The sequence below is a fragment of the Anomalospiza imberbis genome, chromosome 18, assembly GCF_031753505.1.
Source record: "Anomalospiza imberbis isolate Cuckoo-Finch-1a 21T00152 chromosome 18, ASM3175350v1, whole genome shotgun sequence".
NCBI classification, from domain to species: Eukaryota; Metazoa; Chordata; class Aves; order Passeriformes; family Viduidae; genus Anomalospiza; species Anomalospiza imberbis.
Genome location: NC_089698.1, coordinates 6,787,259 through 6,810,167, shown reverse-complemented (window position 1 = coordinate 6,810,167; position 22,909 = coordinate 6,787,259). Strand labels below are relative to the sequence as shown.

The window sequence follows — 22,909 nt, the reverse complement described above, 5'->3', positions numbered from 1 at the left end:
CGAGTAGACTGACATAAGAGCTTGGCACACAGCAATGAAAGAGGATGCAATCTGATTTGGCAAATTAGCCCCTGGGATGATGCAGTTGCCATATGTACCTAGGTGCCAAATTTCAAATGGAGCAGAGTGACCTGACCCTGACCTTTAGCTCTGAGCGCTAAATTCCCTCTCCAGGGAGCCTCTCTAGCCTGAAGCGTGTTTCAAAGCTGTGAAGAGAAAAAAATGTATTCACCTGGGGGATATTTACAGCAGAACATTTGTTTTCACTTATGCTGAAATCTAAGGAGAGTTTTGGTAGAGTCCCTGCATGTCATTCATTCCATCAACAGGTTTTGCAGCTCTTCTTATGCAGGTGTCTGAGGCCTGTGCAAATCTCTCTGGCTGACCACAAGTATCTGATGAAATCTCTGTTCTAGACAATAATTTGCTCAATTTGGCGTTTTTCAAACAGAAGCAAACATCGTCTTCTTTCTCCCTGTTTACCAAAGACACTGCAGGACAAGATAAGGAGGCCACCAGCTACAAAAATTCACCATTCTTAATAAAAACACTCAAGAAGTTTACAGTAAGTATTGTAAATAACTTAACCCACACTTTTGAGAAGCTAAGTGTTTTGTTTAGTTTGGGGTTTTTTAAATCATGGCACTGCAAACTAGTAGTTAACTTGCTAATTAAAAACAATTGCCTAATGAGTCATCAGGCAGCAAGTAAGACAGGTTAGAAGGAAGAATGAATGTTAACTAGAGGTAATGCTCAGAACTTTCTGAGCATCAGACTAGTGTTATAACACCCAAAATACAGGTATGGTAAAGTAAGGCAAAGGAAGGCAAGCAGAGGTTCAAAGACAAGGCAGATTAGTTAAAATAGTTACACAACTCAAAACAACTTCAGACCTTTACAGATCAGTTCAGTAATGAAATGTCACAAAAGGCATCTTCCATGTGGACATGCTCTCACTTGGCTTTTGGCTTTATCATTTTAGTTGACTTGCATTAATTTTTCTGAGTAACCTGGTATGGACACAAAGCCAGAGATCATCTCAAACATGCCTGCTCTTCTGGAAAGCAGCGTCAGTTCTAGAAACAATTGCCTTGCTTTTTGCCAATCCACTCGAACACTGATGGTTTGTAAACTTACCCAAATGCTCTTTCAGACTCAGGTTGGCATGAAAGAGATTGTGGAAGTATTCAGAGCAAAGCTGAGAAGAGCTGCATGCAGCATTATGGCTATGCAGTAGCTTTGGGAAAGGCAGCAGTATAGATGAACCAGGCCTCCATCTAGTCAGCTAGCAGAAATACATCTTTATTTCAAGGAACTGAGTCACTTCTGAAATGCACCATTTGTTTAAATCACAGGAAATAAAGGTTTACAATCAGGGACGAGCTTGGCAAACCTTGTTAAGAAAAAACAATGGTCTGTACCATCTGCAGAACCTGATCTCTGGAAGGCTGATACATCCCTAAAAGCAGCAGCAAAAGATGAGAGAAGGCTTTGCTAAACTTGTGTTCCTATCCAAGTTTCACATAGAGAACATCTGTTTGCACCCAACAACATACACAGGCATTTGATAAACACTTTCTTGCTTCTCACTTTAGGATGGCTCTTTGGCTCATACAAAATGTAACACTGCTTTTTATATAGTCTCACTTATTTCAAGTGCCATAAAACCAGGCATGAAAAAAGCAAATGTTGAAAGATGCAAAGTAAAGCATTTCAAAAAATCTGGGGAAAAAAATACTTTGGGCTGTCCATGCGATCTTAGTTTAGCTCCCCTTTGCACACATGCTTTAGCAGTGTTTTGTTTTCAAAATCTGGCTCCCACATTTCCTCAGCAATCCCTTCACAGGCTCTGGTTCCCCAACACCACATCAGGCCCACACCTCCACCCTGCAGCACCTGTCATCCTCTTCCACACTGCTGGATGCCAACAGGAAAAGCTGTAAGTGTAAACGGATGTGCTTTTGCCATCTACCATATTCGCTGCTCCAGATCTTTGCTGGCAGCAAGGAGAACTAAGTTGAAGATATCACTTCTGCTGAAGTGTTTCAGCTGAAATTCACCCAAATAATTCAGTCTGAAGAAGACTCTCAATAAGGAAATGCACAATGACAAAGTCTGGGCAGATTGTAAGCATGTAAAAGCAGGGCTTCATGGTATAAATTGTAGGATAACCTTGACATCTGGCTTTCCTTCCCATCCTGTTTACAGGAGGGTGGAAAAGACCTCTGTGTTCTGTGCCTTTGAGCAGAATGAAGAGAACACGTCTCCAAAGCTATTCCAAAATAAACAAGGATAATTTGTGTATCCAGGATGACAGCAAAGCTTACCAGTGAGAAGCTTCGAGCAGCGAATGAAGTCAGCTGCACATGACAGAGACAAATGCTGTTTCAAGGAAAAAAATTTTGCAGAGATTGGACAAGATTTTCCATGCTCATTTTGCCTTTAGAAAATAACCCTGAACTTTAGACTTACAAGAACACACTGAGAGACAAGCATCTTTTACCTTGCCTTGGCAGCTTCAGAAGAATGCTAGGAATAAATCATAGGAACAAACAAAATAGTCATAAAACCCCCTTGCTGCATGACACAGACTAGAGCAGAGGATGTACTCAGACAGTGATTCATGAGCAATGCTCCTGAAACTGCTATTGTGTCATTTCCCAACACCTCCCAATTCCTACCAGCAGGCTAAAGCAGCAATTAAAGAAGTGGGAGTGCTCTGCAAGCCTTCCCTGTCTGTAACAGACCCACATCCAGCTATTTATTAGGTAATCCAATTACTGTGATGTGCCCTTCCTTCATGCATAAATGTCTAGTCAGACTGCAGGATAGGATAGCCTATCAACCTGGGTGTTTTCCCTAGGACACAAGCTTCTGTTCCTCTAATAACAGAGGTGGTTACAAAACACAGCAACTGCACAAAACATTGCACCTCCTCTGCATCTCCTCTCATCATTTTCCAGTTCTCTGGAGAGCACCTCCACGCCCAACCACAGTGGGAACAGGTTGAGACCAGTCTCCTGCACCCACCTCTTGGACCATACTTTCTTCCAGCCTCCCCTTGCAGCTGGGAGGAGCTTCCCACTGACACCTACAGACCTGCCTCCTTATCCTTCTCAAAATTTACCTTAATGGCAATGCCACACACAGCAGTTAGGCCTTCCAGGTCTGACAGAGCCACTCCTCACCTTGCTGGCTTATGGGACCTCTTTAGAGCCCATGTACACTCCTGCCTTCTCCCTGCTACATGAGCTGCCTGTAGTGGGGACAGCCTTTTTGTGACCTAAGTATCCTAGTGAGGATACGGTCCTTGGCCAGAGCTCCTGGGGGCTTTGCTACAACACACGGGTCATGTCCAGCATCACCGACACTGATATCTCTGGAAATCAGTGACAAAGCTGCACGACTGACTATCATGATCCAGGAAAGCAACACTGAAGAACCTGGATTCCTGGCCAGTGTGTGAGGCAAGTCCCTGTTTATACTCCATTTGAAACAGGCTTTTTCAAGGGATGCAGGGCTTTTGCTTGGAAATAAACCAAGGGAGGACCTTGGGCTGTATCCATTGACCTCTGATGACAGAGATTAGATAACAAGTGAATGGAAGTACTTTCAGCAGTGTTGTTGTGTGCTGAGAGGCATAATAAAGAGCATGTATCATGGCAATACTCAGCATATATAATTCCCTGGAGAGACTACCCAGTGAGAAAAAAAGTCTTTGGTATGTCCCTGTTTGTTATACTGATTTTCCCGACTTTTCTGAAGGAGAGAATACTTTCCAGCTCATTCCTGCTCTGAAAAATGCTACAGCCTCTGCAAACTCCAGAAGAAAACTGCAGTTCTTGATGCTCAAGGGTCACTTCAAATCACCCCTTATTTCCTTTGATTCGATGTTTTTCACACTATGCTTTAATATGAAATATCTGACAAAGCAAGAACCAAAAGTTAGAGGCACAAGAGAGGAAGATGTGCAGGTGGAAGAGCAGGTACACATCTCTGGCCAAGTGAAAATGATAAATCCAAAACCACTAAGGGACTTTCTACACGGAATAGATCACAGCAGCCTGTCCAGAGGTCTGACAGGGAGGGCTCACAAACAACATCCAAGCCACAGGTACAGAGTCTAAAGCTCCTCTCCCTGCTCTGTGTCTTCTTCACCCTATGCAGGCAGAGGCAGCTGCTAGGAGGAACAAGGAATGTCTCCTCCCTGTGTGAAGCTTTACTGAGCCCTGGAAACATCACAGAGGCCTTCGTGGAGCAGCTGATGTGGACAGGAATCCCAGTAATCAAATCACGGCGGTGGCTTCAATGCGATTCCCCCACCACTGTACGAAAGGCCACTGGCAAGGATTACCCAGGACAATTTAATTATGTGTGAAAACAGCTGCAAAGCTTTATGAGGTTTGAGGGTTGTTGTTCTTTGGATAGGAGGGGGGAAAGTAGAGGGAATCAGACATGGAGCGAGCTGGCTTGGAATGACCTGCGATGGCAGGGAAACATCCTGTCATACCCACGAGCACAAGATTAAGTGCTGATAAATACAAAGCCAGTTTTTCTCAAAGGGTCTGCTTTTTCATGACTTCTCACCTGGAACGGGGTCAGTGTGACCTGCTGCACCCCACATCCCCCGTGCCATAAGAGCTGACTGCTCATTTCCTGCACACACCTTCATCCAGAGAAAAGCCAACTTTGCCACTGCTTACCTGTGCACCCACGTTTAAAGAACATGATGGCCTAAGGGACAGTGAGGTGGATTCTTGCTGATACTAGCTGAAATCTTGGTCATACTTAAATGAAACAGGATTTTATTGCTGCCTTTGAACAGGCCCAAGATTCACCCATGGGAATACAATGTCCGGAGAACAGAAGGTAACAAGGTCCAAGGAAAAACTACACATTGTCTTTTAGACCTTTTCCCTCCTTGATTCCATTAAAAGCTCCTCATGCCTTGTAAAATATCTGTACAGGAAAACAAACCACCACAGAAAATACTTCACTGGGTATTACTTTCCTCAGGCATGATGAGAGCTCATCAATGCAGTCTGTAAGCTGTTTGATTTAAAGACTCCACCAAACACGTCTCACACAAAAACTACAATACATGTGGTATTTATTTGTTTTTGTTTTTATTTCAATTTTATTTCTGGATTCTACTTTGCTCTGTAAGTTATTTTTCTTGCATGACAAGCAATATCCAGTTATTCATGCACTGCCTTTTTTGTTTTAAGTTTTGACATTTTGCCCAAACTGAAGACAACAAGATGCTTCCTAGAGGTTCTCCTAGCTTCAATGAGGTCTCCCATACTTCTGGCTCTTAAAAACTAGTACATACTAAACCTAATACACATAAAACCAAGGCACACAGTGAGTGACACCAGCCACAATTTCCATTCCACATGTGTGTATGTTCTCTGTCTATGCACAATGGTGCTTCCAACCTGAAAACAATGCATTCAAGGAAAGAAATATAGATTTGTGTGATGGGATTTCCAATGGAGCCTCAAGGACTTTGGTATCCCTAGACTATAAAGAAAGTCCAGAGAACAGAATGCTTAACATCTCCAGCCTCCTTTGAATTCCCAGCCTTACTGAACGAAGAATAAAGAAAGCAGGAATCCACTAATTACAGAGAAATGGGGCTTATTTGTCTTGGTTTCTGAAGTCACAGTTCTCCACTTCTGAAAACACAAGTTTCTCACCAGTTCTTTTCTGCCCTAGGGCTGTGACCTAAGCAGCTTAAATGATACACAGATTTTGGTCAAAATCTGCTCCTTATTTACTGGACTTCAAATGTGCAAGCAATTACTGAATGGGTCTCGTTTATTGAATAAAAGTATTTAGGCATTATGTTTACAAAGGCCTAGAAACATTAAAATCTAGTGAAAAACAATTACTTTTACAGAATACATCTGCAAGCAATATGAAGTCATTTTGTTTTTGTAAATTTCTCCGTAATAGACTTATTGTTGATGTGGAAAATGTTCACATTGCAGCAGTGAATAATTTTGAAATGCCAAACTTAATAAAGGAGAAATTATTACAAATAATATCACAGCCCTTAAAGAAAAAAAAAAAAAAAAGCCAAAATACCAGCGGTTTCCTGACTAGTCAATCCTCTTCAGATTGGCAGAACCTCTTCAGACTAATCAGGAAGAGTTAGATAAATAGTTACTTTATTATGGAGGCTGTCAAATAAATCAGAATCTGGCAAGCAACTGTTTTTGAGCCCTGGCTCATTTTCCTGTAAACCCGAGGCAGTTACAACAGACCCACGGATGTGTGTGTTTGTCTGCAGAGCAACGTGGAGGCTTCAGGCCTCTAAACAAAACTTCTTCCAAATCTGGGCCAGCATTTTTCTTGGCTTCCTCAGGTTTTGTTGTGGAACATGGCTGAGAGAAGAAATGTTTTCTAACCAATTAATTCAAGTCACTGCTGTTATTTTTAATGGAGAGCTCTGAAGCTCAGCTCACAAAGGGTAATGAGAAAATAATGTTTTAAACAACATCATCAGAGGAATTAGGCCACGGACTTGAACTACATTATCCAGTCCTCACCGCAGAGTTATTTTGCCCCCCCAGTGATTGCTCTTTACAATGGCACGATGAATGGGAATTTTGCCTAAGGTACAAGCCCGAGACATAGCCACAACTGAAGGTCAGAGAACAGTGAGTTTCAGCACTCAGCCTCAAGAAATGGATCTTGTGCTGCCACAGCCCCGACTCCAAACACGATCCCAGCGCCCCTGGGCTTCGTGTGCTTGGGAGGGAGTGAAAACCGAGATCTGGTCTTAGCAGGGCACTAGGGCACAGGCTTAATCCACTTCTCACAGCACTCCAAGTATTTAAACTGATGCAGAGGAGACTTAGGTACATGATTAGCATTGCTCAGTCATTCTGCCAAATGGAGGGAAGAAGAGTGACACTGAGAGGTAACAACATCACCTTTCCTACCTCCACTCAGTCCTTTTTGTGTTCTTTATCTGCCTTGGACAACATTAACTTGAAAGAACCACAAGGCAGAGGGAAGGCAAAAGGGAGACAGGGTAGGGAGGGAGAAGAAAGTTTGAAATTATAAACCAGAATGGTTTTAATGATCACTGGGGCTTACAGGCCTGTTTGAAATGTTTTCAAGCACTGCTACTGTACCAAATATATCCACCAGCTGAACAGCCAAGAACTGTAGCTGGAAACTGTAAGATTGCCCAGGCAAGAACTGTCCTTCCTCCTACCTCCTTTACATCCATGGCAATGCAAACTGGCAGCACTGACAAATCAATTCAACACCAGTGATCATACAGACTAAGAAGGTGGGATATAATAACTTTTGAAGCTAATAAGATGGCTTAAAAAGATTCTTTTTTTTTTTCATGAGATCACATTAAAAGCAAGCAGCACAGACAGACTTGCACCTGCTTCCAGATGAAAGTGGCAGCTAGTGCAGTGCTATTCTTAATATGAATTAACTTCTAATACACATCTGCTTTAGTTCTAATTGACTTTATAGTGCTACTAAAAATAACTGGAAGGCACACTTCTCCCCTTCCCTGTGTCTCAGTATGGATTCTCTGTCTTATGGATCCTAAAAATTAACACTCGCCGTAAATACAATCAATCACTAACTGCATACCACCCTATATATAACATTTGTTAGGTTTTGTGGGGAAGAGCCACAGATTGGTCCTTGAAGGCAGCCTGTCTCATGGAGAAACCACCAGCAAGAGATTGGCATCTCACAGCCCAGGGCCAACAGCACGGGCAGAGCAGAGGAGGTGCCACTGACACGGTCAGACAAAAACTGAGAGATGGGAAAAGGACAAGAAACTCATGTTTCACAAAATAAAGGGAGACTAAAAATACACGGATAGGAAGGAGACCTTTTTGGTAGGATATATGTTGTTTTATGGGAACAAGCTCAATAACCACAGTACAAAAAAATCTCACTTCCTTGGACTTCACCTTCTACAGGCAGGATGAGGTTATCTACAAATTTAAAGGGGTGAAAATGGCTGCAGTCACTCAGTAACTGGGATCTGAGTGTCCATAATATATAGTGACATGTATAACACGTTAGTCACTTCAGCCACCTTTGTGGCAATTAATAAAAAGAACAGACATCTTAAAATCTTTTTTGGTTACCAAAGGTTACTCTGTGCTTTTATCCTTGCATGATACCTTAATTGAGTTTATATATGAATGGGATCCCCTTCAATTTTAGGCTAATATTCTTTTATATTTATAATATTCAGGATAGCGACACATGCTTGATTACCTTTAAAACACTTATCATGATTCCATTTAAAAATAAATGAATCCCATTTAAAAGTGACTTGTCCCCATCTTCCAGTATTTATGGACAAGGACATATGGGGCTGATTTCCCTCATTATTAAGAAGCATGTCTGAGGCTTAAATAATTTAAATTATTCATTGACAGCAATTGGGCTATTCATACAAACTCCTACTTACATAAGGAGTCCCACTGATAGACCAGTCAAGTGGATGAAGATGGCTGAACAGATTTTGGGATGCACGGAGCATCCACGGACACTGCTGACTTTGATTAGGGTGAGGAGCACTTTTGAAAATGGGGCCCCACCTTCACTAATTAATATAATCTAGCTGAGACTTTCAGCATGGTTGTTCTGAATGACTTCTTCTTCACAGGTCACCATGACTGACGTCCTGAGGGGTGATCAGCAGCAGCTGGAGGAACGGGAGTGACTGTGCATCAATTACCTCAACAAAACCCCAGCCTGTCACTAGACATTTCTAGAGCACTGGGTTAGATGGGGCTTCCCCTTTTGGTGTGGGTTCGCAGTGATCCTGAGAGCAGCCAGACATCAAGTGGACATCTCTGCCCAACCCGGGCATGAAAGATTTCACCAAGAACAAAACCAATTCTATGCAAATAGGGAAAACCATCTCCAAGCAGCAGAAAATGCCCATCTTTAGTGTGAATCCTCCTCTTCCTGCAATACTGAAATCGGAGACAGGAGATGGATAAATCAACTGCATTGCTGAGCTTGGACTGTAACAGTCCAAATAACAAAGGCTGTAGGCATTTAAAATTCTGCTATAAAGAGACTTTCCAGCCTATCACAGACTACTGTGCTCTCTGACCACCTCAGCACTGGAAGACCTTGAGCTAACTGTTAGCATGTTTCCAATCAGTGGAGTCAGTGAGAGAACAGGAATCATCCTTCATGGAGAGAAAGAAAAGTTATTGTTATTCTTTGCAACGTTTTATTTTTAATTAAAAAGACATGTTTCTTGTTCTCCTCAGAATGAGCCAAAGGAACATTCGCAGTTTGTTCCAGGTCACATTATATTGCACATACTGCAGCTGATTTCACAGCTATGTGGGCAAATTACTATTTTTCAGCAGAACTAAATCATTATCAAGGTAAAAGCAGACAGTGAGCACCATCAACACCTAGAGGTTACAATATATTTTAGGAAAACATGGTCTAGCTCTTGGAAGAAGACACTTTCATATTTCAGCCATTTCTCTCTTCCCTGCCCAGCACCAAGTCTGAGCCTCAGCATATCCTGGACTTTGTTCCTATATGTGATCTTGACGGTAAAGACATTTTTTGTTTCTGTTTCCCCTAAGAAAGGCAAAAAGGTTAGTAAGTCTTTAAACTCTCAGTTCTTATGGCTGTTAATATTTCACATTGCCAGCAGGGAAAGGAATTAAAACTGCCAGTAGCTATCCAGATAGATTTTAAAATCCCCTTCCCTCCCCCTTCTCTCTGCCTCCCTCAGCTTCAGAGGATATTTTCCCCGCAAATTGGTTTTAAATTAAGGAAGGTGATGAAGGCAATGTGCCGTCTCAGCATTTTCCCAGGTGCACTTAATCTAATTTCATTAAGGAGATCAGGACAGATGATCGCTACAGTTGAAACATTAAGTCTGTCCATTTTTGTATAAAAAAACCATTAAGTCTGTCAAAGTGTCGGCGGGTGGGCTGTTTATTATTGGAGATGAAGGCACGCTTTGCTTCCCCAATAAACTGTCAGGAGTAGTAAACCACAAATTAAGTCAGCTGCTGCCAAAGATTTAGGCAAATATCTCCAACTAATTTTGACACAGGTGTGGCAAAGGCCAAGGAAAGGCTTGGAAACCTTGGAAACTGAGCCTGTTACATGAGATACTTCAATCTGACCATCCAAGAGTGGGAAACTGGGCATCAGTGGGTGTAATCAAGACCTGCTGATGCTTCTGACACTCCAGACACAGAGTTGATGGGAGCTGTGCTGCACTGTGTGCCCCAGAGCACAAGCTGCAGAGTTCAGCTTGTTCACCTTAAGCAGACAAGAACTCATAAAAGCTTCATTCAAGCCACTGCTCTGTTTTGAACTTATGCACAGCTTTGACTGAATGTACATTCCTCAGACAATCATACAGGTATCAAACAAAATTAGAGCAAACTCATGAAAATGCAGAAACTTTGGAAGCCCAAGAGCTGTACCAGGAATCAAGTGAAGCTTTCTGATTCTACAAAACCAAATGCGAGCCATTTGCTAAGGAGAACATTTCCCTTCTCAAGAAAAATGCAACTGGGTTAGAACTCAGTATTAAAGACCATCAGGAAATGTTAAAAAGTATGAAGTATTAACTGGAATTACACAATCTTTACAGTACACACAGAGAAACTAATAATGACTAATATGGAATCAGAAGTGACCTTCTAACTTGAATTTTGTGATAAGGGAAAAGTATCATGTTTGCAGATAATGTACTTGGAGCATCAAGGGTGGGCAGGGCAGAGGAAGGTTCATTTTGCCACTCCAGGTGCAGCCAGGGCAGGAACAGAGCCCACATGAGCTGTATCCCTTATTCCTGCCCAGGAGACATGATGGTGCACACCGTGTCCTTCTGTATTACTTAACCTGGCAAATAATTTTGGAATACAGGAAGGAGATTCTCTGCAAGCCAAATGAGGGTCTGCAATTGTGGCTATTGGAGCATGCATCCTCCAGAATTCTCATCTCCTTGGCATCTTTACGGTTAATTATGTCATTCGATTTAATTAATTGAATTGCTTAACTCAATTGCCAATTCCTATCACCTGCCTACTCTGTTATGTTCTATTTGATCACCTTCCAAGGAGTTCCTGCCACTGCACAGGTAGCCCTTTGGACTCAGACTACCTTATAATGTTATAATGGTTTTCCTTGATGTGGGCAGACAGCTGTACACAACTGCTCTCTTCTCTGTTGCCTCACGTCTTAAAAGTTTCTTCACAAGGTCCCTGGTAAGATAAGAAAATGCTCCTGGATGGGGAACTGGAACAGGGAGATGTTAAACAATGGAGAAAGCAGGAGGCCAGGGACATGCTGACTGCCAGCAAGAGAACTGGTATTATCCTGTTGTGCCCAAGAGCTCTACATAAGATCTCTTCAAGCCTTTTATGTGAATTAATGATGGATTTTTTTTCAGCAAACTAGAAGGCTCTTCTCATTGTTTGCCCTGAAAACTCTTTTCTACATTGTCAAGAATGAATATGGGCACCACAGACTGTCATGACTCAGCTTGTTATATACAGACTAATGTACTTAAAATTGGAGTTTTTATCTGGATAAGAAAAAACCACAAGATCTCAGTAGGAGGGGAGCACATTGGTGCTGAAGCTTTGACTCTGTTTAATTTTTTTAACTGCATTCTTGCTTTATTTAAATATAAAGGTCAAGAAGGGCTATTATTACTAATAATATTTACCAGAGCTGTAGTTGAGAAGCACAACTTGGAAGGCTCCTCTCCCTCTGGAAGGACTTGCAGGGCTTAACTCAACTGCCCCAAGTCTCAGTGGGAACCTTTGTGTCTGCTCCACGCACATGGTGGGTGGAACGACGGAAGCCCAGGGCATGCCAAGCCTCTCCCCCATCTGGCATTTCCCAAAGAGCAACTGAGTGAACTGGGTATGCAGTGGGCTTAGAAGATGCTATTTTTCTGGTAAATCTATTCATGGAGAACGACGAAATAAAACAAATTCACTGAGTGGTGAATTTTTGTCTTCCTGTACTGGCAACAAGATTACATTTGCCTGTTTATAGCACCCAAATCTTTCAAGGGCTACAAGGTTATTTTAAATTCAATATTTTGATATTGTTTAAAAAGCAGATCTTGTTTTTAATAACAACACGCAGATTGTCTGTAAAACAGAGGCTTTATTCCATTAGGAGAACTAACAGTCTTTACCCAGTTATTACTATATGGGAGAGAGCTTTCTCACTAGTTTTCACTCTGTGTCACTGGGTTTTCTGTCTGTAAGAAATAAACCTCAGCAGAAGCACTGATTCTGTGCATGTATGTGCACACACATGCATATATGCAGCACTACTGCAGGATGCCAAGCCTGCAGCAGAGCCCAGCCACACACTTCCACAAGGACATTCAGCACTGCTGCCCGTACGCCAGAGCATCCTATGGTAAAAACCACTTCAGTTCTGTCTGAGAACCCAGCTGGGAAGTAACTGGCAAATGGAGATTTCTCACTATTAGCCACAGCTGAAAACTGTCATAGACTGAAGTGTAATGCTAACAGAAGTGCAAATACTGCCATGTGAAAGCCCTCAGTTCAATTCCATGTTTGATCTTTCCCTTCTGCTGCAACCAGTATGAATCTCAATTTCTGGGAAAGTACCAAGTCTAATTTCTCAGAGAAAAGGACAATTGAATGATGGGCAAAACCAGTTTGGGGACCTTGGTCTGGGTAGGCTTCAAAAATAGCAAAAAACAGATTACCTTAAGTGGGAACTAAACTTCCAGCCTCACAAAAACAAATCAGATGGAACCCACCTTTTCCATTGCCAGATAAAATGTAATGAGAAGAGGAAGAGAAGCCTCCAGCAATAGCGCTGGAGGAGGCTTTTCTTATTGCTGGGTAATAGACACAAACACACACACACACAGAGTGACCATTCCTGCCAGAGCAACTCCTAGGCCTCTCTTCATTATTGCATCCCTTTCTCCTGCTGCCTGAGCTATGATTTTTCCTGTGGGCTTGTGGATACCCTTTCAAGGTCAACACAGCTGAAACAACAGTGATAATTTCATCCCCCAGATCTTCCATACAGTTTATTCTTCTCATTGCTTCTACTCTTATCACCTCCATCTCTCACTCAAGCCCACAGTTCTCAGCACTCTCTTTGACTCACAATACTCCTGACATCAAAATATTCAACCTATGTTTTAAGTCCTGTATGTCCTTGTGATAATGAGCAATCCTCTGTTTATCCACACAACTACATTCTTGGTCAAGCTTCCTCACCCTTCATTTACCACTTTCCTTTGGTGACAGCAGATGTAACTGTGTCCTTGTGCCATGGAAAAGTTGTTGCAAGATCATTTTCCTAGTCTGTGGCTTTGCTTCCTACACAGCTTCTCACTTCCTGAATGGCGAACTATCACTCTTTGTGTTTTGACTCTTTCACAGCTTACTTCTTCTTCCCAACACTGGCATTCAGCATTGCTGCAAACTTCCATCTCTCACTGGTCTGACTCAATCACCCCCTTGGTAAACTTTCAAATAAGCACCTCCTCACTACTTACCACTGTGCCTTTTGCTACAGGGAAGAACTTCCCATTCACTGCCATAAAGCTACCTTTCCTTCTCAAATGCCTCCTAAAACATTAATACCTACAAATACCCCCTTTAGATTAATACCCAGGAAATCAAAGCTGGACAACAACGAGGCTGCTGGCATACTGAAACAGCACTGCTGCTGACAGTGTCCCCCCACTCACCTGGGTCCCTTCTCTCTCATCTCATCCTTTACCCATGAGCTGTTCTGTGTTTCTACAGCACGTAGCAGGATGGGAACCCAGCCCCAGGTGAAGGGATCACAGCACCACAGTGCTGCTCCCCTCCCTTCTATCACAGGCTGAACTGCACCTGCTCTCGTGTTGCTGCCGACTTCCAGGCACCTCCTGGGACGCTGGGATTAGCAAACGACAGCACAGCAAGGCTGATTCACTTTGCCACAAGCACAGCCTAAGGAACTCACTGGGCTGCTGCAGAAAGTCATGAGAAAAAAATCACTTCAAAAGTTTTTGTCTCCACCTTGGATTTAACTTTGCCTGTCTCAGAGGTTGTTTGATATAGCTAAAACATAAACTACAGAACGAATATACAGTAAATACTGACTGACCTTAGAAATACAGTTCCATTTTTTGCACATCTTACTTAGCACCACATTAAATGAAGAATGCTTGATATCTAACCCCTGATTTGGAGAGCTCACTTACATGGCAGGGCCATGTAATTAAGCTGACAACCCACAATTTCACACAGAGCAGACAGAAGTCCAGGACTGAAAGAACATGAACACTGAATTACTTTTAAGGAAAGAAACAGGCACCTTTTTTAATGCAATCTTGAACACTGTTATTAAAAAAATGAGAGCAACATTTTGGAGTAACGAGCAGAGATTACTCATTCCCTTGTTTTACACAAGTTGACTTTTGGCTTTCTGCAGAACACCATTTAACAGAGCACATTACCAAGCTGCTAGCCACTTTTCACAGTGATGCTAAAGCAGGTAAGAGACAATAAGTGGAACTGTTGATGGTTTATATTACTCTATTATGTTAATGTTCACTAAAGTATGCCATAAGCTCTCTCATTACATGTGTATAAACCAATTCTCTGTGGTGTTATTCCTGTGCTAAATGCTATAACTACATAAATCTTGAATTAATGGAGACTTTATAGTTCCTGAAAATGAAGGGTAATTGCTATCTGTTAATGCTGTTGTTGCTATTAAAGGAAGTATATATTTTCAGTAACAATGTTTATGGACCGTGAGCTTCACATCTCAGCTAGAGCACAGAGAAGAGACAGTGTAATACAAGTATCAGACTGATTCCCTTTCTCTCCCTCCTCCCTCTCTAAAAGCACAGTATCATTTCCACAGCTTCAGCAAGCAACACTGCAATCCTCCTTACAGCTGCAAAGCCCAAACCAATGCCCTTCACTGAACACAGAGTAAAGGAAACAGGATTTGCATTTCCATCTCGGGGAACGCATGATTTGCTAAGTTTCTCGCTTGGTTAAATGGCTGGACAGCTCACTTTATTAGTTTGGGTATCTCAAACAGCTCTGTGAGAAGCACATGGTGACAGAATGATAGGTGTGAGAAAGTATCATCCCACTTACTTCCTCTGAGATTTCAGCAGTGATGCAGAAGTGAAAGGCTATACTTGGCCAGAGACAGTTCTCAGAAAGTAGATGGGATTGACGAGTCCCCTGCTTTGAGCTCCTCTTCTCCAGTTATTAAAAACAGTAGTGCAACGTTTGGAAACACTCACAGTCTGCTGTGAAACTGTACCTTGCACTGAAGTAATGGCTCCTCTCTCTGATACACTGTACGTGTGACTGACTATGCTCAATTGCCTTTCTCCCCTGGAGCCCCACACAAGGTAAAAAACCAAACAATCAGGGGTGTGTTTATATTTTACAATGCAGGGAAGGTAAAACCTTAATTTTACTCTAACATCTATGTTTGAAAACATTAGGAGCTCTATAGCCCATACACCTATGAACTAAATAAATAGTGGATAATTACTAGCATGATACAGAGAGAGAAGTAGGAGGTAGAAAATTTCAGTTTTGTTTCTAGCTCAGTTGCTGACTCAGTTTGTACTTGAACACGAACCTTTTTTGTCTGCTTTCCTCGTGAGTTTTATGCAGGCAACACTGGCCCGCTGTTTATGACTAACAAAAAATGTTATGCAAATCAAAAGTACATTAGTAATTCCTGCCCTGCCCTTACTTAGCGCCAGCATGTGTGGGTGTACCTTGAAAAAGCTGGTTCTTGCTGACCAGGCAGCAGAGCAGCATTGCTCTGTAGCAGTGGGGAAAGAAGCCGACCCATCATGCATGGGAAGGCTGGTGCTGGGATAGGCACTATGCTGAATCCTCCACCTGCCTGCAATAGCCTGGGAGCATTAGCAGGAGATACATTTTGCCATCACAGGGAGGAGGAAAATGAGTGTAGTCCCTCAGGACAGTCACACCAAAATCTTTATAGCTCTTTCTTGCATCACTCAGGTTAAGTTTTAGACAAACACTGAATGAGTTTCCAGAGGAGTGCAGAATGTCAGGTATCAACAGAGCGAGTCAGGCTGCCCCTGTGTTCCCCAACTGGAAGGCAACGTTGCACTTACACTATCCCCATGAAAGGCTTGAAGCATCTTCACTTCAACCCTGGTGAGTTTGTGTGCACGTGCCCACATCTTTGCTGACAAGAAAAGCAGCCCCACTTAATTCCAGAGACCTATTTAATAGGACTGTGTCATGTTTTATGTCTCCACAGATCAGGCGAGAGATAGAAAGATGACGATCTTGTGCTGCTCTCCTTATCAAGAAATGTTATTATTAAGGCAGAGTCACATTAAGGAGAAGGTAGCTGGGAAATAGGTGAGCCTAGAAAGTCAAATTACAGTTGCAGAAATGTAAAGAAATGTCATATTAATGGTAAGGAACACTATAATAGCCTTTCATTTGTTGTAAAGGACAGCAAGTTACCAGCCAAACACAATGCAGCTTCCTCTGAAGGTAACCTCAGATCCCACATTCTGAAAGCTAATCAATGTTGTTCAGATTTCAATTTCTTCTCTACAAGGTGAAGTCAAACCTAATCTAACAAACGTCAGTCTCAGATGTAATGCCGCTAGCTGGGTCTACCAGTGTAATTTAGATAATCATTAATAGCATAGCTGTATAATAAAACTACATGTCACTTACAACTTCATCTGAGGTTTGACTGGCAGATCTTTAAACAGTTTTCTAAGTGATTGCTTTTACTTCCTTTGATTGGGCAGTCAGAGAAACGTTTTAACCCCATGGTATCTAAGCTTTTAGGGAATAATATTTCATCCTCACCACCCCTGCTGTCAGCTCTGCTGCTGTGTAACCTTGTAAGAAAGAGAACTTGGGGAGAGGGGTGGTTTCAGTGAGTGACTTTATACATATATACTCATATAAATTTAAAATAATATAAAATATGTACAGTATCTTTCATTCAACACATGATTTAAATGTTTCTCTTCCATCAAGCCGCCGTCCCAAAACACAGCTTTAGCCATACTCCAAGAATATTTAGTATCTGATGGGATTTTTAAAAGAAGAAGTTGGAAGTTGAAGTAACCCTAATGTTTCTAAAGCTCTAACAATACTAACAAAAAGCTTTCAGAGTAGTCTCTTGAACTCATGGTAACCTCGGATGCAGCTGGGTGTGATGCTGAGGATACAGGGCTATCTGAAGTCAGCCTTTACTTGTGTAATGCTGATCCAGGAGAAAACTCCGTGCCACAGCTTCTCGTCAATGAATGCAAGAGACTGTACAGCCAAAATATAATAAAGGCTTGATGAAGAGCTGACCTGAGACTGACAGGTTTGATCTGCCAGAAGCTGGCAAAGAATACTCAAGTCTTTTATATATTTGATGTATAAAAGCAAGGTGCCACTGGTGCTACACAGTGGGACTCGTCTGTTTCCCTTGCAGAGGTGAACAAGAAATCCCCATGCACAAACTACAACTTTTCAATGACCAACCTCTGTATTCAAAAGAAGGTCAGAAAAATCATTGCTCTGTGATAAATATGCATGCAACATGACAAAACACTCCTTGACAGTCACCACACTGCCTTTGGAGGGCAGGCCCCATCTTCTAACTGGTTACAAAACTGACATCTTCAAAGGTTACTATATATAAAATATTGGCTCCTGACAAGTTATCAGAGGAAACTTCCACTGAAACAGCACTAATGCTACAACTCAGGTCTCACAAAATGCTCACATAATAATCAATAAAGACTATTATGTTAACGGGACTCTCTTTCCTGTAAATAGAAGCTAGAGAAGAACACAGAACAGCTAATCTGACGCTTTTTCAGTTGTAGATATTTTTAAATTTGACATGAAGACTGGAGGAAAATGTTATTTTCAAATTCATTCTTATTTTGATTATCAGGGAATTTCCAAGCATATGAAATAAGAAAATTCAGTCTTACCTTATCGTCAATATCGCTCTCGCTGTCACACTGTGGATTAGAGAGAGAAAAAAAGATTTTGAAAAACATCTTTATGGATAGGGAGCTTTTGCATCATCCTCTTAAATCTTTAGGATAGCTGTTCATGATGTTCACAGTTCAATGAAACACACTTCTGATGTCTGCAGTAATGCCTTTTACATTGCTAGCATAAACCAGACAAAGCCAGATCCTCTCTTATACAAATTTATGGTGTACTCTTACTTGGATGGGGGAAAGCAAACTTTAAATAAAAAAGACAATCAGCGATGCATTATTACAACCACTGTAACATGAGTACCACAACAAAAAGCATGCCTTTTTATCCTCCCAAATCATGGAATATATAGTAACAGTTTTGCATTGCTTCACCTTGATAAGCACTTTGTCATCTAACAAGGAAACTGTGAAACCGGCAATCAATTTCCAATTTAATGAGTGGTACCAAGAATAGTAATTAAAATACATCATAAATTTGGGTGCATTTTTTAGTTTGAATGAGATCATGATCCCAAGGGGAAGTGTTTACTTAGAGAGTTTTGGAGTGCAATCTCTTTCAGGCTCTGAAAATGAAATGCTCTATTTTTACAGTACAAATGATGGAGAGATAACTTGAGCACTGAACATTTCAGAACATGCACATCTTGCTGGCTGGAGCTCAGAAAGATTTACAGTTGGGAACAGCAGTAAATCTCTTGGTGTCTGTTATGCTGACAGAAGTGGTCAGTGTGTTCTGTAGCCTTGGTGCCCAATGGGGATTTTCTCCTTCAGCCAGCTGCTGATGGGGATGGCCTGGTGGGTTTCTGTAACTGGCAGCACCCTATAGAGTTCACTGGGTCAACAAGAGGGGACTCTGCAAGCCAGCCATGACAACCTCCAAATGTGGAAATGGCCCATGAGAATGCGCATGGTTTGGTGTCACGAATGTAAAAGAAGGAATAGATTTGTTTGGTCATTTTGTCCAGATTTCCTCCTGGAATGGGGAAGAGGGATCTTTGCTGTCACATCCTTTTATCCTCAAGGCACACAGCACAAATTTCAGCTGTTACATTCTTAGTTTTCTGCTGATTTATGAGAGAATATTTAATCTCTTTATCTTCTATTTGGCACATGGAATGACTGGCCCTAAATGCTTGAGGAACCTTTTATTTTTAAATCCTCTGAAACACACCGAGCACACAAATAGAGGATATATTGGAGGAATCTCCCACAGTAATTCTGCAGTGAAGAGTGCTCAGCTTCCCAACTGACACCTTATTCCCATTTTACTGCAGTGAAAATGCTTGGTTTAAGGAATCCCGTTTTCTATAGTCTTGACTAAGCAGAACTCTTTTTCTTTCAAAAGGAAACCATTTTATACTGTCTCACATGATCCACAGCAAGTTTTTCACAGAGAAATCTGACTGTTTAGCAGAATGTCCACAGATCTAATTGTATGTGAAACCATTCTGGAAAAGAAAGAACCCGAAGAAAAATGGAAGAAGTAATAAGACACTGCCTTGCAGGGGCCAGGAGCTGTGGGTGGGCAAGCTCTAGGGGGAAAACCAGAGTTACACCAACAAACTGCACAAAGTCCCAGCCAATTGCTTTGTAGTAGGCAAGAACATCAGGAAGCCATGTCTTTAGTAAATACCTTGCCATAAGCCATTTGTGCCTTTTTGTGACTTTTATTCTGTCACTGACCTTTATGAAAATTATTATATGAAACACAGGTTTGTTTTTTTTTTTTTTTTCCCCCACAAACCGAAAGTAAAATAAATCCTGATAAATCACCACGAGCAGCCATGTGCTGACTTTCCCAAAGCTGTGTCACGCAACCACAAACAATTAGAAGTGTCTGCTCTGGGCCTGGAATGGGACTAATTGTCCATCACATTGAGACATGCTGAAACAGGTTTGCTGGGCAAAGGCTGCCCCAGTACCTGCTGCATTTGTGCTTGCCCAAGACAGCGATAATTCACGCTGACAGAGCAACACATTCGTCAAAACTGAGGTGGGGAGTAGGGGAGGGTGCAGTCACAGCAGTCCACTTATTATTTACATGCTCCTGAGAAACACTGGCTGAGTGGAGGGAACCCTTTCACCTCCACCCAGGGGGAGCTCAAATCAAGCCCTAATGCTACAGGGACTGGGCATTCCCCCAAATTATTGGCATAATGGAGTGGGTCACAAAGACCTTGTTATTTTACCCTTTAAAGCCTGTCTACATGAAAGTATCCTAAGTTACCATTTTAATCCTGATGCTTATTCACATGAACACTCGTATTTTAGAAGCAGAATATTTTGACTCTGTGATTCATCATTCAGACTAAAGCATGTTACAGTAGAATTACACCTATTGCAAGAACGGCATAAAAATAAGTTAGCACACTCAGGGTTTCTTCAAATTATATGCTTAGGCAATATCAACACAAATTTTAATTCTAACTGCAGTAATAAAATAACCAAATAAATTAAACTTTGAAATTCATTGACTAGAAAGCATTCAAAATTATCACTAAATCTCAGATACTTTTGCCTATGAGTCCTGGTATAATAAAACCTCAGTACTGTAAACATTACCAAATTTAGCTTAAAAATATTTGAGATGTAAACAACTTTTTTGAACTTCAGTAACCATTATTCAAATACAAGGTATTTTAGTCTTCTCTGTTTTGTAACAGAACTTGTCTTCCTAATTCTTACTGCATTATGATGTTAAAAAAAGAGACAAGAGGGTTTTTCTTGTTGAAAACAGATTTGACTTCCAAAATTTGTATATCTATAACGAGTATAAAACCCTCTTACAGATGGCTTACATTACTAAAAGGTGCAGAACTGCTTTATTTAGGTGCCTAATTTTGCTTTGTACCAATATGCAACTTTGTCTCATGTAGATAAGTGAAAGTTGCAAAAAGCCAGTGAACCATCAAATCCACATGCTAGATTTTATAAACAGACATATGAACGAAGCAAACATCTGCTCTCTGAGGATACGTTTTTCCCCATTCAGGATCTGTGAAGACTTCATAATTAATTGCTTTTAAAATGGAAAAGACAGCAAAGAATTTTGTTTCGTTTTAGCTTACATCTTCCTTACTTTAATCATGATTGCATCAGTCTTGAAACTGCAGAAGGCAGCAGGGCTGTGGATGCAGATCCACATGTCAATGTGGCTCCATGTGGACACAGAGCCTTCTGTGAAGCTGTGACTGCAAGATGAGTGGTTTAAAAACTGCATTTGTGGCAGTGAGTTGCCTAATTTCTTGTTTGCCTTGTGAAAGCAAATCCTCCGCCCCCTCTGCAGCCATGCAGGATCACTCACACTCACGAACTGTCCCTTGTATTGGTTCCTACCTGGCTTTAAACCACCAAAATACTTATCTTAATCCATGTGAGGATGTTACAAACTGGCCTACGGGATGAGAGATTGTGGGGAAAACTTAACACATTGATGTTTATAAAATTTGGACTTCTGCTTAACATACAAGAAAATAAAAACTTGAGACTCATGGCTACCAACCTCTGCTAACCTCCCACCAACTCCTGAAGAAAATACAACCAGCTTTGGTGGAAAAGGCCCCAAGCTTCAGAATTCCCACAGGTTTTCTTTGTTTTATGTAAAAGGAACAGGCTCCCACACTTGCATCAAGAAACAGGAACCCAGAGGCTGCTGAACGAGCAACAGCACAGAAAAACCAACGACAGCAAAACCAAGCGGGCCCAGACAGAGCTGCGAAAAGCAGAACCACTGCTGACCCCTCTCCCTCCCCTTGGCCGGGGTGTGCGTGTTGAAAACCCCCGGTTTCGAAGGGCTGGTTCAGTTTTTGTGGGAACACCTTCAGCCTCTGCACGCCCGCTCTCCTCCAGCCTCCTCCTCACCCCCGGCTCAGCACAGAGACTGAGGCAGGGACCCTGCATCGCCGGGATGTTGGAATGGATAATGCAGTCACGGGAGAAACTTTGGTTTGGCCACAGAGGATTTTCTGTGTCCTAAAAGCCAACTTATCCCATGTGAAGAGGAGGAGGAGGAGGCCATGCTGCCAAGGCTGAGGCCACCACCCAGCCAGGCTCACCTCCCACGCTGCTGTTGTTGAGGGACAAAAGCCCTTGTCAAAACAAAAAAAAAGTTAAAGAAAATGTGGAGAATGGCAACTGTTGAAAGCAACGGGGGCTCATTGAAAGACAAAAGCTTCAATTACCTGGACTTTTCTAAAGTCCTGTTAACACTCCTGGTCTATAAGCAGGACTGTAAACAGCCATTGTACAGGGTTCATAAGGGCTCCTAAAGGGATTATTCACTGGGTTGCGCCAATTGCATCTGAATTCCACCAAGAATGTTTGCAAAGTCGACCCCTAATTGTGCAGCTTTTTGGAAACAATTTCTTGCAGTGACAGATTCCAGCTGGAAGGAAGCCTCCCATGAGGTGAGGTTCAGCAGGACAACACAAAACTCAGGAATCACAGATGGAACATCCATGTGTGCAGACTGGACCTTGTGGCTTCTCTTTTTTTTTGATGCCTGGGGTGAAATCTCTCTTTACAAGACCCCTCTCCTTCATGGATTTTCAACCAGGCAAGGAGCTGTGATGCATTCCATCACCTCCTTCTACAAACCACCTCAAGAGGGGACAAAGATGGACTTATGGCTACTGTAAAACAGGCAACAGCATATTTGGCAAAGGACCTTCTCTTGCCATTAGACTGGCATCGAGCTCCTTACAAGCTATATTAAAACTGTACTATGATTCTCGTTTTTTTTCTGGTGAGTTTAGGAATCAGGAGAATGTCCTTAGACTCATTTCTTACCCCCAACGTTTTAACTACTACATCATCCAGCTTTTCTTCACATAATAAAAACACTACATTGATTAACTGACATCACATTGTCATGTA

The 22,909-nt window shown here is 41.9% G+C and overlaps 1 protein-coding gene across 25 annotated transcripts in view; it reads right to left on the bottom strand.

Moving 5' to 3' along the window:
• The window catches only part of FBRSL1 (fibrosin like 1), a 505,508-nt gene that overhangs the window by 153,123 nt on the left and 329,476 nt on the right, over positions 1-22,909 (bottom strand). For 23 of the 25 annotated variants that reach the window (XM_068208749.1, XM_068208758.1, XM_068208756.1 and 20 more), the window contains one exon: positions 18,017-18,046. The exons of the other annotated variants lie outside the window; for them this stretch is intronic. In XM_068208749.1, the coding sequence (XP_068064850.1) occupies positions 18,017-18,046 (30 nt within the window). The remainder of the gene's footprint in view (positions 1-18,016; positions 18,047-22,909) is intronic. 25 annotated transcript variants of the gene reach the window in all.